Source organism: Pseudopipra pipra, chromosome 1 (assembly GCF_036250125.1).
Source record: "Pseudopipra pipra isolate bDixPip1 chromosome 1, bDixPip1.hap1, whole genome shotgun sequence".
Taxonomy (NCBI): Eukaryota; Metazoa; Chordata; class Aves; order Passeriformes; family Pipridae; genus Pseudopipra; species Pseudopipra pipra.
Genome location: NC_087549.1, coordinates 135,949,353 through 135,967,123, shown reverse-complemented (window position 1 = coordinate 135,967,123; position 17,771 = coordinate 135,949,353). Strand labels below are relative to the sequence as shown.

Below are 17,771 nucleotides of genomic sequence, written 5' to 3'. Positions count from 1 at the left end.
TTTTATATACCCTGAGCAAAATCAACAGGTGGAACACTTATATCTAAAAATATGTAGTTAGGACAAAGGTGAATCTCTTTATTTTATGAAGGTGTTTCTCTTAAATCTATTTTGAAAAAAAAAATGTATCTGCAAATATCAAGAGAGAAAATAAAGTTAGTAACAGAACTGAAATGTGGCTTATCTTCTACATCAATGAACTTCGGATAAAGTTAACATGGTATATAGCTTGCACCACTGAAGCAGAACAGCAATAAATTATAGAAAATATATTCCTATTAAGAAACAGGCTCTATGTGCGTCACTTAAGTAATCTTCAAACTCTGGTAAGATCAGTTGTTTTCTTAAAGGAGTAAATCCAAATGTGAAAAAATTCTTTAATCTTTGAAACCATAGCCTGTGTCAAAAGAAGGTTTTTCTATGAGGTAGCTAATATTTTATATCACCCTATATCATAGTAATAATTTTATTGCATGTTTATCTCCTCTGTTAAAATAAATAAAAATAATATTTTAAATCTCTAAAATATATTAACTCCATTAATATATGCTAAGACGATGCACATTATTTATTGTTTTCTTTTGCTTTAGAAGATGGAGACATTTGAGAAAGACTTAATCTTTTCCAATATCACTTAAAAGTTCTGAAGATCTTCAGGTGGTCTTCCTATATCTCTGTTCAGAAATATCATATACCTATTGTTTTTATCAGATACTTCACATACCATTTTTATCATCCAAATCCTTTATCAGTTGTTTGTTTCCTTCATAATATTTAGTTTTCATTTCAGGATGAGAATCATTCATCCTTCCTTTTAAATATACAATAGATATTAGATATAGGGCGGTTTGTTGTTTTGGTTTTTTTGTGTTTTTTTTTTTTTAAATTCCACTTATCACTTTACCCTCAAAATCCACTACAGGTTCTCACAGGTGTTTGGACTCATATCTGAGTATATAACCCTTTCATTTACATTTGGTATTGGTGAAAACAAATTGTGTCATATTTCTTGGATTGGCCATGAAAGATTCCTAAAGGAGTTTTCTCATTACACTTTTACATTGAGTGACCACATAGAGCCCAATTAATGTAATTTATTGGAGACAAGATTAAGAAATAACTAGATCATGTTATTGATCATGTTCTGTAATTACTTGTAAGTAGACAAACAGTGATAGCAGAAAACTCTAATTTAGTACAAAAAAGCCCATCATTACATGCTGGAAAACTGAAGTTACTGAAGTGCAAATTAAAATGAAATGGTTGAGCAATTAACCATTGAATAGATAATCAAAGACTGTGATAAATACTTTATCAGTTAAAGGCTTTAAATAGATACTGATTTTCTTCCCAAGAGATATGCTTTAGTTTAAACTAAAATTATTTGACAAATCAAGGAAAACTCTAGATGAAAACATAGTTAGTGTTATATAGGAGGTTAAATTAAATATTAATTATTAACCTTAATTTGCGTATAATATATAATTTGCTTATAATATTTTGGGAATTTATAATAGATAAACTAAACATTTGTCCATGCCTACAGTACCTGCAAAATAGAGAGGAAAATCTAAGATCTCTCCAATAGATTTCAATCTTCTTGAAGCTGGTCCTTTAAATATCTTTGCTTATTAGAAGTAATTTAAATATTATAACTAAACTGATAAAGAACTTCTAGAAAATTGCAAAAATATGATTGTAAGAGTTGGACTTGATAATCTTAGAGATCTTTTTCAGCCTTAAGAATTCTATGATTCTACGGCTACATATGGGATTACACTAGTTATGACTCTAGTTATGAGCATTTAACAGTTAATCTCATAATTTAAACTTGTTTGTTTATTAGTTTTTATTGTATATCAACATTGTTTTAAAATCACCAGGAAGGTAATTCATGTTTTGGAACAACAGGAAACAGATTGATGATAAGGATATTCTAAAAGTCATTAAACTTTTTCTTCTCAAATTTATTATAATTAATCTTATCAACATCCATAATTAAATGAATGGGATAGTTTACAATTATCAGAATTATCAGAATAACCTATTGGTGGGCATGAAAAGCTAGATCTGTTTCAAAATATTTTCAGAAGATTTTATTTACATTCACATAACTAGAAGCATACCAGCTCCTAAATCAAAGCTAGAGCTCCTGTAGAACCATAATCTGACATAGAGGCCAGAGTAATTAATCAGCAGGCTAAGAGAGTGACATCCCAGGGATAGGGGCTCTCTGGATAATTTAGATCTCTGAGCTTGTTCCCTGCAACAATTACTCCATTATCATTCCTGCTCTGAGTTGACATTACTGTATGACTGAAATCTATGTGTCCTTAAAAAAAATAATTTGTTAACAAGAACGTCTTTCCCCTAATATCTCACCAGTATAACCCAAGGACACAGAGTAAAGTGCTTTCATCACTGTTGATGATGCATAGTAATACTGACTTGTTGGTGCAGGAATGTGAAAAATGTATCTCATTTCAAAAGCAAAGCTTTAGAAGTTACAAGAATTTTTAAAGACTTTCAGAGGTTGAAGTGTTGGGGAAAAAAAGAAGATTTAAAAGCTATTACACTTTATCAGCCTTAGTGTTTTTTGTTGTTGTTGTTTTGTTTGTTTGTTTGCTTTTTGTTTGTTTGTTTGTTTTGAAATAACCCTTTTTTTCTAGGATTGAGTACAAACATTTGGTTTCATAAGCCTTTCAAGTACCTTGACATATTGGTTTTATTATGAGCAACTGAAAGTTTAAAAATACAACAGCTTCATTTAATTTACAAAATGGACTTTTAGAAGAAACTATTAACCTTCTAAGTCACTACCATTACAAAGAGCAGAAGAAGACTTCAACAACCAAAGCATTCTCAGCTGATTCCTCATGTTGTCTATTTCCACATACAAACACAAGAGAACTCTTTTCTTGTAATCAGATCCTGTAATATTCAACCTCAGAAACACTGAGAATCAAAACCACAAACTGCAAGGTAGCCTATTACTGTTCAATGTTATTGTCTCTGTCCACAACAGAAAACTGAAGAACCTTCTTTGTTCTGTTTGTTTGTAGTTTGTTATTAGAAAAGTATGGGCTTTTATCAGTTGCTCAATACACTATAACACATACCCAATCTGTGACCCAGGCAATGGATCCTAACATGGTGTTTTGCTTTAATTAAGTTTACCAGAATTTCTGGAGAATTCGAGTAGCTGAAGGCACATTGGCACTCAGTGCCTCTTCAGACCAGATTTACTGCATATACTATAGGCATAGCGTATACTATAGGCTAAAGACAATGCTGTAAACAGAAAAAGCTTCATTCTCAAGTGCTTAGATGCATGTGAGTGTGCATTCACTAAAAAGAAATAAAAAACCCAGGTTTTGGTTAGAGAAGGAGGTGTTAGGTCTTTTTAACTCATTTATTCTTACACTACTTGTATACTAATACTGTCAGTAGTAAAAGTAATGCATACTTTCCACATTACTCAAGTAATTCTACACCTGTTTATTCTCTAAATCATTCTAGTAGGTCCACTTAAAAGGAAATTTTTAGTTAATCTCTTCAGGTGGGAAATTCCCATGCAGAATAAGAAGAGACCTAGGCCTGGATTCACTGACAGATTGTAATAGTGTCAAGACTGGTTTGTTCCTTGCCAGAAAACTGAAACAAGATACAATACATGTTAACATTATTATTCCAGTCCTAAGCAGGTGGTTTATGTCTCCGACATAAAGAAACGGACAGACAAGGAAAACTGGTGTAACAGGACATTCACTTGATATATCAGTTCTTATATAGAATATTCCCTTTCCAAAGCCAAGTTGAAATTTATAGCCTATCTTTTTGAGGATGGACAAAGAGAAAAGTAATCCACATATAGTTTTTAAGCAAAGCTTTTTCAGAAACAATAGTAATCATCATATGCATCTACTACAGTGAGGAAAATTAATACTAACTAACATGAAAAGCTTAATTCTTAATTCTTAAGTTCACCTGAGTTTATTCTTAGAAAAAAAACATAAATAAATGAAACCTAAATATTTACTAACTAAACTCCTTAGCAAAGACACAGAAAGAAGAAACATTCCTAAGGTATAAAGTCCACAATCTAAAAATATGTCAAAAAGCTGTGGCATGGCCTTTAGAAGTACAACTCAACAGCTAACATAAAATGTATGACTGTACACCGACATCTTGCCTGAAGCAGATTAAAAAACTATTACATTTATCTGAAAGCCTGGACTGGTGCATAATTGGTGAAATCTCTACCTTAGAACCACAAGTAGTTTCTCTGTGACCTCCAGTTTAATGGTCCTGTTGTTATCTGACTGTTTGGAGGGTGCAAGAAAGTGTGGCATTTGCATTTCATGGTGCCTAGTGCAGGCTCTGGTCAGTGGTTTCATCGCCTGCTTTTCTGATGGGAGAAAAATCTGGAGATTGAATCTAAAAGATGTCCTGAAGTAAAGCAGAAACCCATAAATCAGAACAGTTTGAATATGAGGAATGGGTTGCACAAACTCTGAATAGCTGAGGTATGCCAGAAGGGAATTTCTATAAGGAGATCAAAGGAAAGCTGGGTAGACTGAACTGAAAGCATTTGATGATGTTATACCTCAGTCTGAATGAGAAGAGATCTTCACTGGCTGCACTGGAACATAGGTTCCTTTCATATTCTTCACCACACTCCAAGCTGTTGCCCAAAGTATAGAGTGGAAGCTGTGCAGTGATAAATTCCCTTACAACTTCCCAGAGCTGCTGTACTGTGCTCAGTAAATTTGACAGTTGGAATATGCTTCCCTGAATTCCTACTCAAAGCCTGACCAATCAGTTCTCATTCACAGTCACAGACCTGACTCTGAGATCAGAGGGCAGGACACTGTCCTGGTCAGATCTGACCTAGGTAGAGAACATAGTGGACATGGAGGCCCAGAACCTGAGAAGCGCTGGTTCCACAGCTGAAAGTATGAACAAAAATATGGTTAGAAATCCTTCTCTGCCAAACAAAGGTATAAAAAAACATGGCTTAAGCAGTAAATAGTCTTTGTATTTATTACATGTCCATAAGAGCTCAGATGTCTCTTCCATGAACTATTTTCTTTGCCAAGTTATACATCTTTTTGTTATCTTCGCTTTTGAATCCTGAACAGTCTTATGCCAAATTAAATCCATTACTGGACCACCTCATAATGTCTATCTATTATCAGTTGGGCAGCTCCACTGTTTACAAATGTCAATCTGCTCCCTTAAGTCTGTATTAACATTCCAGCAGCTGAGGTCACTTGGTCCATGCAGCCTGGAGAAGATGAGACTGAGGGGAGACCTCACTGCAGTTACAACTTCCTCATGAGGGGAAGAGGAGGGACAGGCACTGATCTCTTCTCTATGATGAATAGTGACAGGACCTGAGGGAATGGCCTGAAGTTGTGTTAGGGGAGGTTTAGGTTGCGTATTAGGAAAAGGTTCTTCCCCCAGAGGGTGGTTGGGCACTGGAAGAGGCTCCCCAGGGAAGTGATCACAGCACCAAATGTGACAGAGTTCAAGAAGCATGTAGATGATCCTCTCAGGCACATGGTGTGACTCTTGGGGATGGTTCTGTGCAGGGCTAAGGGTTGGACTTGATGGTCTTTGTGGGTCCCTTCCAATTCAGCATATTCTGTGATTCGACAATACAAATGTAAATTACAAAGGAAACTGCTTTGGAGTATTCTCAGTTATGTACAGATGGGATGGAAGTGTGAAAAAGATGCAAGAAACATAATTTCTGCAAGCAATTACAGCATTTAAACATTTATTCTCTAGTATTCTTAAGTTATATTCTTTAGAAATAACTTGAGTAAGAGTCAGGTGTAAGAGAAACTAAAAACATCCAAAACTGATTAAATTTAATCTCATGACACCTATGAATCCTCATCTGTCATTGCTCAGAAGGAATAAGTTTCAGGACTGATGTATTTACACTTTATTACAAAACTTTCTATCTGTATTAGACAGAATGCTATAGTGAGCTGAAGAGGACGTGATGATTAAAAGATTTTATTGATGTCTTGAACAGCCTTCCACATACCTTTGAGCCTCCACTGAAGGGGTCAACAGGAAAATGAAAAATATCTTTTGCTAGATGGAGGAGAAAGATACCAACAATCTCTTTAATCACTCGGTATTATAAAGAAACATAGCTTCTAATATGATCAGCTTTTGCCTTTTCTCTGTGTTACAGTCCTTCTCAGACAAAAAAACCCCAAGATTCTCTCTTTCTCAGAAAGAAAAATATTACCACTATACCCATAAAGTTGCCATAAGTCCTTTGAGGTGAGGTTCTGTAAGCAACAATTACATTTGGAACTGCTATTCTCTAATGTCATATTGTTAATATCTCCTAGTGATATTAAGTAGTTCAGTTCCTTATCTTTTTTCCAGACAGTCTGAACAATTAAGATCAATGCATTTTTTTTTGTTATCCTCGTTTAACAGTATTCCAATCCAGAACAATCATTTATTCCCCAAAGCAATAATAACTTTATTAACTGTACCTCCATTCAGCATGTGTTCACATTTATCAGTGCACTTTGAGGTAAGCAAATAGTAGCACATCTGCTTAGTAAGTGTCTGAACATGGGAACAGCAGAATAGTTCACGGTTAAAAAGAGAGCCCTGATGAAATTGTTTTATGCCACTTCACAGGAACTGGGGTTTTAAAAGGAATTGCTCAAATCACTAGGTCTATTTCACTTTTATGAAAGGCAAGGACCTCAAGCAATTCCTCTGTGTTCAATTCAATCAGTACCTTTCTCCACTGCTGTTACTGAAATGCTATTTTCGGGTTTTTAGATAAGGAATCCTTTTAGCATCTAGCCTAAATTTATTCATGGCCACATCAGATACAGTGATCTCTATGTAAGCTCTGCCATTCAGCTTTCCTTCCCTTAGAAGGGAAGGTAAAGGAAATACAGAAGTACAAACATACCAGAAACCCAAAAAACAATACTACTCAAACCCTTCATATTAACCTAGCTCAAACCTTCATCTCAAAGTCCAATAGAAGCTGAAAACTTTCTTACATAATCCTCTTTTGGAGCTTCGACAATTTCAAAATACAAAACCACAAGAAAGATTTTTCCTGTGTCATATCTGCTTTGTGACATATGGTTCTCAGAAACTTGAGGGTGGGCATCCAAATTGAATTATTTTTTTTTTAATCTAAAGTAAATCTCTGAGTCTTTCCAGGTTCATACATTGATAGATCGTGTTTTGTATGCGCCAGAATACTGAATACTGGCCTGGTTAAACAAGCACTCAAATTAACCATTTCAGCTCTTGAAAATCTTTATCTCCATTAACAGGTAAATATTCTCTCAAAACCCGGAGTTTCAATATCCTGAGATATTCTCCAGGGACAGAAGTAAAGAATTGTAGTAAAGCTGTGTTATAGCAGCCTTGGCACTTTAGCTCATGACTGGAATAGCTTTTTGATGAATGTATAGCATCTACTTGGAAGTAGTTCTCTTGAGCATTTACATTTGAATGCATATATATATATATATATATATATATATATACATCTCCTAAAAGTCACTATACAGAGTCACAGAAATTGATTCCAAAGGAAGTAAGTTGTAGGATGTGTATGAATCTATCTGTGTCCCTGCTTGGCACAACAGTGCAGCAATAGCTCTGCTATAGAAAGGATCTTTTCCTTCTTATATATAGAGAAAGAGGCAAGACTTTAGCTTAAGATACTATTTATCAAGGATTTGTTATTGTATTATAAAAAATATTTATGAATAACAATAGTTTCTCTCTTGGATAGTGATTTTTTGTTTTCTGTATCAGTTACTGATTATTCCTGATCACTAGAAAAAGTAACTTGCTATCTAGCATTCTAATTGTTAGGTTTTGTCTATCCCACTAAAACATTTGTGTTCAGATTTATGAATACTCAGCAAGTAGGCTTAAAAGCTTAAGATCAAAATCGTTCCTGAGTTTCTGAACGTGGAATAATTATAACTTGCTATTGATATTGTCACGTGAAAGGGGACTGGTGTAGCCGTTACTCATTTTCTCAGTAGGAAAATACTTTCTTTAGAGCAAACATTCTGCTTGTACAGAGCCTTTCTCTGTGTGCTATTGTGGTTTTTTGCAGAAGCAAGAAAAATGGCAAAATGTCCCAAGAAGAGTTATTTCAAACATGTTTCCCGAATTTATTCTCAAACAGTTTGATAATTAGAAGTCAGTACTTGCTCTAGGATTGTATCTTTAGATACACAGGGGAAAGCCAAAAGTACAGTCTCCATTGGAAGAGACAGAGTAGACATAACTCCTGGTCTGGTGTACAGGGTGTGTTCCTTTTAATCTCAAGAAACAAATAGTTAATTTTTACTTGATCATGACTGGGCTCCGCAAACGAAGATTTGGGAAGGGCTCTACCCACATTTGTTGCAAGCGCGTTGGTGGCTAAAAAGGCCAATACAAGATAGACACGTCCGGTTGCCAAAGGCACAGCAGAAAGACTCCTTAGGTGGTAAATTCTGCAAGGCACGATTCTTTCTGCATTGTCTTTTCTCCTCGAGAGTGATCCTACATGCTTTCTCAAAAGCATCAGCAGCGTTAAAGATAGTGTGTCTATTTTTACTTGATAATTGGCTGTTAAATAGCCACATGGCTATAGATGTTTCTGTTTATGAATGTCATATTTCTCTTTTTTAAAAAAATCAAATAGCAATTTGTTAAATGAGGAACTATTCTGTCAAATTTAGACACAAAAAGTTGTTATAGATAAGCATTTACTTTGCATAAGCTTCTTTTATCTAAAACTGAAGAATATATATATTTTAAAGCAGAGGACATGATGCACTGCCATCACATGTAAAGCAAATCTTAACTAATCCAGGAAAAGAGAGAGACCTGTAAGAGATGATGAAAATAGAACTATTTCGTGGTGCCTAATGAGTTTAAAAGAGTCCTAAACTAAAAACTTAGGTGGTATTCAGCTCACAGAGACATATACTAGTATGTTTAGATGTATCAAGCTAAGTGTCCAAGTTGCCCTTAAAATTGATGGGATTCTGGTTGGTAACAATCATTGGACTGCAAAGAATGATTCCATTATGCTAAAGTAGAAACCTAGAATTTTAATTGATTGCCCACCCACATAGCATTGCAGAATGTGTCCTTGTCACCACCTGAAGGCACATACTTTCCATATCTCCTGTTATACATCTGTCAGCACTGTCAGGATTTCTTAGACACCCTGCTGCATCACAAATAATGAATACTTCTCGTGTTATTCAGTTGTGTCAAGCATCTGGGCAGCAAAAGATCAATAACATTTACAATAACTGCAGTTTAGATATCTGACACATCTGGAGTACATGACACCTGATTTCAGTCTTAACTTGGAGCTGAATCCCACTCTAAATATTTCAAGTCTTAGATAAGTTTCATAAAATTTGAATTTACTTTACCTAATGATTATATGCCAATGAAGATATTCTAATTTGTCTCTCCTCTTCCCCCCAAATTTATTTTTTACTCAGACATCTAATAATGCAGCACACAAATAGTAAGGACTTTCCTCAAAGAAAGAAGTGTTTATTAAAAAGAAAGGTGGAGAAAAGAATCTTTGTTTTCTTCAGTTCACTGACATGTTCCCTCTCCAGTCTAGTTGGAGAGGAAAATCAGATATTTTTTTTTCCTCTCTGCTTGGTAAAGACCATGAAGCCTCAGTCAACAACTTCCCATCATTTTTTTCTAGAGGACAACCTCCGTGATTATTGGTGACACAATCTTTGCTCATATGCTAGATAGTTGGAAGTTTCCAATCATCAAAAAAGCAGTTTTTGTAACTTCTATTTCTTTAATTTCTTCTCCTTATCTAAGTCATGTGAGATGTTCTGACTTTTAAGTGTAAAACAATGGTGGTCCTTCCACAGTCAGAAATGCTTTACAAATTTTGACATTTAACAGTCTTTTTACCACTTTTTGGTTGTTAACTTTGTTTATCTTAACACTTAACAGCATCCAGGCACATCTTGTGATAGTTAGGTAACTTATGCAACTTCCAGTATCATTCTACTTGGAAGTCATATTCTGTTGACAAGTCTGAGAACAAAATAAATCAGAGAATGAAAATGAAGGTGTGCAGTGAATTGCCTTAAATTGGCTTTGTAAATTATAATGTATAAACTGAACTTTCAAATACAATTTACAAATATCTTATGAAAAATAATGTGTTTTTTGTCTACTGTATACCATATTGAAAATGCAACACCATAACTAAAAAAGTAAAATGTAACCTGAGGAGACTATTGATAAGTATGTGCTGAAAAAACATTAAAGTTACAGCTTGTTTCCTACAGTTAGACAGGCAGAATAAAGAAGCACACATGTGCTTTCAGTCTTAACCACGCATGGAAATTTTGTTCCAGGATGTCTAGACAATTCAAAATGCCCAGAAAAGTTGTACTGCACTGACAGTAAAATAGGACTAGATACTGTGAAATATAACTTTTTTTTCAGATAATTTTTGCTGTTGCGAGACTTAATAGTAAAAACACTTGATATTTCTGAGAATGTGCTGTACTGCAACATTATTTCTCTACTTTTAGGTGTGTGAGAAAAAGAAAAGCAATAATTACACTCAACTAAGAGTAATTTGTTTGTTAGTTCTTGGAATGCAAAGTAGGGTTAGAGCTTTCATGTTCTCAGTTCACCCAATCAGAGGCCAGCCCTTAATGTGGAATATGTAACACATAAGGGAATGGGTGAGCAAATTTGTTTCTCCTGCCCTCTTACTTATTTAGATGTCTGCTCTGTGACACCTTACTCAGAAGCAAGTCTGTGGAGACCTAAGAGCTGAGGAAAGTTTTGAACATGTTAAACTGTTCTGCAAAACAGAAAAACAAGTGCTGACAGTGTCCTACCTCCAAGGACCTTCGATGACATTAATCATGTTCTGAGATGACATTAATCACATTCCGTGGTCCAGTTTCTAGAATTGTAATCAGTTATGGGCCCAGCCCAGGCTCTGACTGCTGATCCAAAGAATTGTTGAGCTTTAATTCACTTTCAAGGTATTAGGTCTGGGAATGCCTAGGGAAAAAATTTGTTTCTTTGCCATAAAATTTTAATGAATTATGGGAAATGCCTGCAAATTATCTGTACTTCATTTTTGTTCAAATATGGTAGTTGGTTATGGACAAAAATGTATCCTAAAAAATATTTTTAACACCAATGTAGCTTTAAATTTACAATGTGTATCAGATTTCTGTCATTATTTTGTAAATTAGACCAGTACAAATAAATGGAATTTTCTTTTTTAGTTTAGCAAATGGGCACATTGCTTTCAAATCCTCATACAACCTGGTAATGCTAGAACTCAAAATAAAAGGGGGTAGATCAAAGTCCTAGCTATCAACAAACAAAATGAAGAAACTGTGGAATGATAAAGGTGGCGCAAGGGCAATATTTCCAATTAAATTGATAAAGTACAGCAATTACAATTACATGGACAAGAAATTTAACTGGAGAAAGCTTCACAGAATCAGAAAATGCAACATGAAAATCCAGGATATGTATTTTTCTCCTTCACTGTCAATAAAAGGATAATTTTTATTATAACACCCAGAAAATATATGTAGAAGTTGAATTGAATTCATCTGTATGCATGATTATTTTATATCCAAAATTAGTAGCTTTATATCAAGCTACTAAACCGATCTACATATTCTATTGCATTTCCACCATTTTTCTGAAAAGTACGGAAGTAATTGTGTCCTGTACCAGAAAGGAGAGAGAAAAAATTAAACCTGTCGATTTCTTAGTTTTAAAAGTCTAGGCTACAATTATAAACTTTTTGTATTATTATATAGGTGAAAATGAAAATTGCCACTTCCATGGAATTTCATTCTAGATACATCTGAGTCTGTTTCTCTTCAGATACTAATGAATAAAAAAATTCACAACTTGCTTCATGCAATTAAGGTAGCTATATAGACATAGCCAATCTTCCAAAAGAAATTATGAGTCCTCTTTATAGAGGACTGTGGTTTTGTGTTTTGGCTTTTGCTGTAGTTGTTTTGGGTTTTTTCATTTATTTGTCTGTTTGCTTGGTTTCAGTTTCATTTTTTGCTTTGTTTCTCTTTTTCTAGAACTGTTTTTAAATGCTTTAGACATTCTACTTTATTTGTTTCACGTGCTGTTCTCACAGTTAGTGGTTGATTCTGACTGTTTCAAAGAAAGCTCTAAATGCTTTGTTATTCAATTAGATTTCCATAAAAAGATATTTTTCCTCCTTTCAGTATAAGATCACATTATGCACTGAAGCATAAAATGTGAAAGTTCTTGTAATTATATATTAGTTACAATAACTGCCATGGTTATTTCTGTTTATGTGTCTGTAAATTTTTATAGATCTAATTATAACTGCAAAAGAGTGATACAAGGAATACCCTTTGGCCTTTAGAGTACACTAAACTTCTGAGCAATATTTCAAATGAAAATATTTTTGGCAAATCTGATTTTATGATAATTCTATTACTTTGCTTATATTTATTTTAATTATGTTGCTGATGAATTTATAAATTTTAATTTTTTTTTTTTTTGTGAATTAGACTTTTGTGCTAAAATGATTAAAAAATCAGTCTGGCACAAAAAACACCCCCACTAACCAAAACAAACAAAAAACTAAGCAAAGAACAGAAAAACATAGCAAGATTGTGTTCTTTAGCACTTATAAAAGACAAGGAAAGTGCATGAGTAATGAGTTAAGAAACAATGACAATACGAAGTTTTTCAGGGTGACATAAGCTAGGAATAACTATAAATAATAGGAAAAGTATTTTATGAAAATTAATTTGCTTAATGTGACTGCTCCCACTGCTAGTTATAAACTGGGCAACCTTCCTGATATCAGCTTGCATTGCAGGACATTTGGCTTTCCTAGAATCCCTGTAACATCCAACCCCAACAGGTGTGTCAGTTATTTTATACAACTACAATGGAGAAAAACAGCCACAGTTAAGCAAATTAATTGCATCCTGAGTGACTGGCAACGAAATGAGACCTTGAGTTACACAAAATAACACAGTCTGTCTTCACATAGAGGTGGTGGGATCCTATCATTACCGCTCCTAAAGAGTACTGACAGAGCAGAGTACTGAAATAGCTCCAGGAACACAAAAGCCCAGTGTTCAAAAAGGACAAAACAAACAAGGCTTTAGGATTTATCAGGAAAGAGAGAAAAGAGAGAAAGAATAATTTTGTTACAGTATTATTCCATTGATCATTCATTTCCTAAATGCTCTACACAGAGCTGATTTTATAATCCTGAAAGAGTATAGTAGATTTTTTAAAAAGCGAGAGAAAGGAAAACATATGGAATAGTTTCCATGTAAGGAATAAGCTGCAACTCCTTTCATGTATAACGTTGCTTAAGGAGGAATGAGTGCAAAGAGAACAATCTGGAGTAGGTGTGTTTGACTGTTGTTCACCATTTTCAGCCAAAGGAGACAGGGTGTAAATAGAGTTGCTTTCTCAGCAAGTGGCAAAACTGTACAACATGCTGCCAAAAATGAGAAAGGGGCTGAATGTGTTCCCAGGGAAACCAGACTCTACACAGAAGGCAAATACATTAAGGTTTACTACATATACAAGACCACATTTGGTTCATAAGGTCTCCTAAAAAGGAAATATTAGGAACATTAGAAGGAAGCATCATATATGTTCAGCATCTCACTGACAGCAGTAGAGACAGGATATCAAGTAAAATGGACCTTGATGTGGTCCTCTGTGAATATTCCTGTGTTTTGAAAGACATATGCAACACTTCAGTGACTTGCTTTTAATTTTTTGAAAATAACTGTCTTCTCTACAAACCTGAAGCGAGCAGGGAACAGTTCTCTAGTCTCTGGGAATAGCTTTTCTTTATTGTAGCCTGCTAATCTGATCAGCAGCCCTTGACAGGTGTTGTATTCTCAGGCAAATGCTACAGAGACAGGAACAGAAATTCTGATGGAGGGATGTGCCATTTTTATAGTCAGTAACAACAGTGCAGGAGAGAAAGGATGGCAAAAAGAGAGGACAAGCAAATTTGGAGGACATGGAAGTTGTTGCCAAATCTGTGATGTCTCTTGTGAAAGAGACTATAAGTATAAAATATGACTCATGGATAACTTGTGGATAACTATTCCACCATTAACCTCCATGGTCTGCAGCGGGACAGCCTACCGCACCATGGTATTCACCCTAGGCTGCTAGGGAATCTGCTCCAGCACCTGGAGCACCTCCTCTCACTTCTTCTTCCCTGACCCCGGTGTCAGCAAAACTGTTCCTCTCACGTATTCTCACTCCTCTCTCCACCCACAATTGCTGTTGTGCAACAACTTTTCCCCTTCTCAAGTGTGTTAATGCAGAGGTACTGCCACCATTACTGATGGCCTCAGCCCTGGCCAGCGGCAGGTCCGTCTTGGAGCTGGCTGGCTTTGGCTCTGTCAGACACGAGGGAAGCTTCTGGCAGCTTCTCATAGAAGTCACCCCTGCAGCCCTCCTCCCAGCCCAAACCCTTGCCACACAAACCCGATACAGAAACAAGTGCAACTTTTATGAAGTTCAGTGTGACTAGGGTCTGTCCCTGGGCAGGTGTGGATACAGGTAGCCCTTCACACAGAGCAGAATCTAACTCAGGAATCTTACCCCACTGCAGAGACACAGCAACAGGCATAAATAGCATTGTCAGAACAAAACTGTCTTTGTATTTTCCTACACGTGGTACGACTGTGGGACATGAGCAAAAACTGATGTTCCCCCATGCATCACTGTTCATACAGTGAAAAGTTGATAAGGGCCAGGCTAAAATGATATTTATTGTTTCTCAGGCCCAGCAATTTAAGTGGCTCTCAGAGGCTTTCCACTTCAGCTTTGCTGTTGCTAAGCAACATCATGAGGACAGTCTACAATAACCTGTCAGTTTACAGAAAATGACAATGCTAACTTTCAAAAATATTTTTTCTAGCTGTCCAGTGATTGCTTTCAGCCTTTAAACATTATTGCATGCTTTTCTGAAAGAAATAACCACCTTAGAATATATTTTTGTTAATGTGTAGAACTTCAAAGTGTTTATATATAGTCAGGGAACAATCCTCCTGAACAGTGAGAATCTCTGTCACAGATAGGAAAAGTTAATAGCTCAATTCTATTTAGTCTCTGCACAGCTTCCATTGCCAACATCCATTTCTCTATGTGCAGAAATAACAAGCACAGATCTCCTTAGTATATTTGTCTTACATAGCAATATTGTTCAATAAGATTCAGTAGATTCTCCCTTGCTGTGTGTGTTATGAAGATAATTTACAAAAAAAAAAAAAAAGACATTAAAAACGAATTGTATTAGAATAGACCTCAAAACCTACAAATCTCTCTCTTGGAGTGGAAATATTTTGGCTTAACAACCATTCTCCCTAGCTGGAGACAAGAAAGGAACAGATCATCTGAGGATGATGTTCATCATCCTCAGAAACTTGAAAAAATTTGATAAATGGATAAAAAAATCTTTCACTTTTGGCTAAACTTTGCATATAAGCAGATAAGTCTAAGAGTCTGCATTTTTGCAGCTGATCATCACAGTCACTCTAATTGGTTCTAGTTAAAAAAGTTGCATTACAGAGCACTTTTCACAACTTCCAGCATGCATTTTGTCACTGTTCAGAGCATTTCTGTAGGTATGCTCTGGTTTGTAAGCACACTTTTTGAGCAATGATCCAAACAGATATCACTGCTAAATGGTAGCTGTAAGTTGAACCTCTCGGTGGCTGATGTAAACTCTTATCCCGGACAAGAGAAATTTGTTGATATAAAAAAATGGTTCACCATAAGGATGAATTTACACCATTACCTCAAAGTGTTGTGAATCTACAAAGTTCACAAAGTACATCTTAGATGAGATACACCAAGAAATCAGTCTCTGGTGGCTCTTTCCTGAGATTTTAGTAGCTTTTTTATTATATATATAATAAAAGTGTTTTGGAACATCCTTTACTATCAAAACCAAAGCTTTTAAAGCTTCTAACATTGCCATAGGGACTTGCATCTACCATTAAGAGGATAGAGATTGAATACAACAAAAATAAAGAATTAGAAATCTTGGTTAGTGTTCCTCTTAATGTTCATATAAAGCTGAACTTTAAAATAGCAATCTCATTTGCAGTAAATTCCTGTGACTTGTTTAGCACAAGTAGGAACACAATACTATGTACTGTAACTGGCACCTTATCAGAGAGATGCCTAGAACCTTTGCCTGTATCTTTTCTGCTTATCTTGTGTGTGAAGTACAGCGTAATTTGTTGGGTTTGATGCAGTCTCATCAGTGTTATTTCTCAATGCCTGAGCAGTGCTTAATGATATCCTAAAGGGGAAGACTACCCATTAGCAGCAGTAACAAAGCAAAGTATCTCACATAAATTAATGATTCATTCTCCTGGTAGTCCATGACATTGGGAAATATTAACTTTATTTTATTGATCAGAAACACAGAGAAGTGAGATAAAATGACTCTCTGCAGCCATGCAGGAAATTTGTACTAGGCCCAGGAAAAAAATGCATCTCCTAAATTCCACATCAGGGGTTTACATTTGAGTAGCTCTGTGATAAATGTGGAAGGAGGAAAAAATATTGGTCCTGTTCTGTCAAAAAGAGTTTCTCGTTCATCATTTGTGTCCAAGCAAATAATGGTAATGAAAAACATCAGTGCTTTCATGAGTAGCTCTTACCTTGGTGTTATTGGGATCCATCCCCATCAGAACTTTATTATTTCTGGTGTTTGCTGAATCTTATTTCCCTTGAGTAGGAAGTGAGGATGGTGCAAATAATTGCACCACACCACACAGGAAGATGGATGTGGTGTCTAAACAGTATCAATAGCAATTCCCATCAGCCAAAAGTATTAAAGTTTCTTGTCCTTATTGCAAACTATCCATATTGGCTCTTTCCCATTCAGTTCTTCGTTTTACAATAACTACATTTTAAAACTATTGAAAAATAAATCCTACTAAATTAACCAGGATATTGTCTAAGTAAACATCACCAGACAAGAAGCTTCACGGGTGTTAAATCAGTACCCAAAAAATTACTTCATAATTACTTCATAACATATTTTTATTAGAATTTCATGGATTGTCTAAAAGCATTTTTGTTTCTACATGTCTTTATTCTATTTCTCTTTTGAAGAAGAGACAAAGAAATGAAAGCATTGCTGCTGTTCCTTCTTTCTAGACTTACCTAGACTGTCCACAGCAAGAACATACCTGTTGGAGGCAGCTTTGTGGGTTCTGCTGGTAAAAACTCCTGCAATGGTAAGCACTCCTTGGAAAATGTAAGGTCATCGAGTGCTATGCCATCTTTGGGACCATTTCCAGCTATCCCTTCAAAGATAACTTGAAAATCTTCGTTTCCATTTCCAGCCAGTGTCAGTGCCTTGCGCTGCCAGAAATTTCCCTGGTTTCCAGTAAGATTGAGAAGAATTCTTTCATGTTTTAATGTAGTTCTTTGGTAGACAATCAATGATCCAATGTGAGCTCCGTACATATGGTAATAGAAAATTATCTGTAAGCAAGAACAAGAGTATCAACTGTGGAATAGGCAACTTCAGACACATTCTGTTCTTATATTTACACTAATTCTTAAACTGAGCATTACTGGTTACATTCACAATATCCCTTAATTTTATTGATTGAAAAACAATTTAATTAAAATGCCCAGAAAAAGACTTACTAGTGGCAATTTTTGAA

General features: G+C 35.3%; 1 protein-coding gene across 1 annotated transcript in view; it reads right to left on the bottom strand.

Moving 5' to 3' along the window:
* The window catches only part of MALRD1 (MAM and LDL receptor class A domain containing 1), a 246,779-nt gene that overhangs the window by 124,262 nt on the left and 104,746 nt on the right, over window positions 1-17,771 (bottom strand). The window contains exon 26 of the mRNA XM_064634936.1: window positions 17,289-17,586. Within this exon, the coding sequence (XP_064491006.1) occupies window positions 17,289-17,586 (298 nt within the window). The remainder of the gene's footprint in view (window positions 1-17,288; window positions 17,587-17,771) is intronic.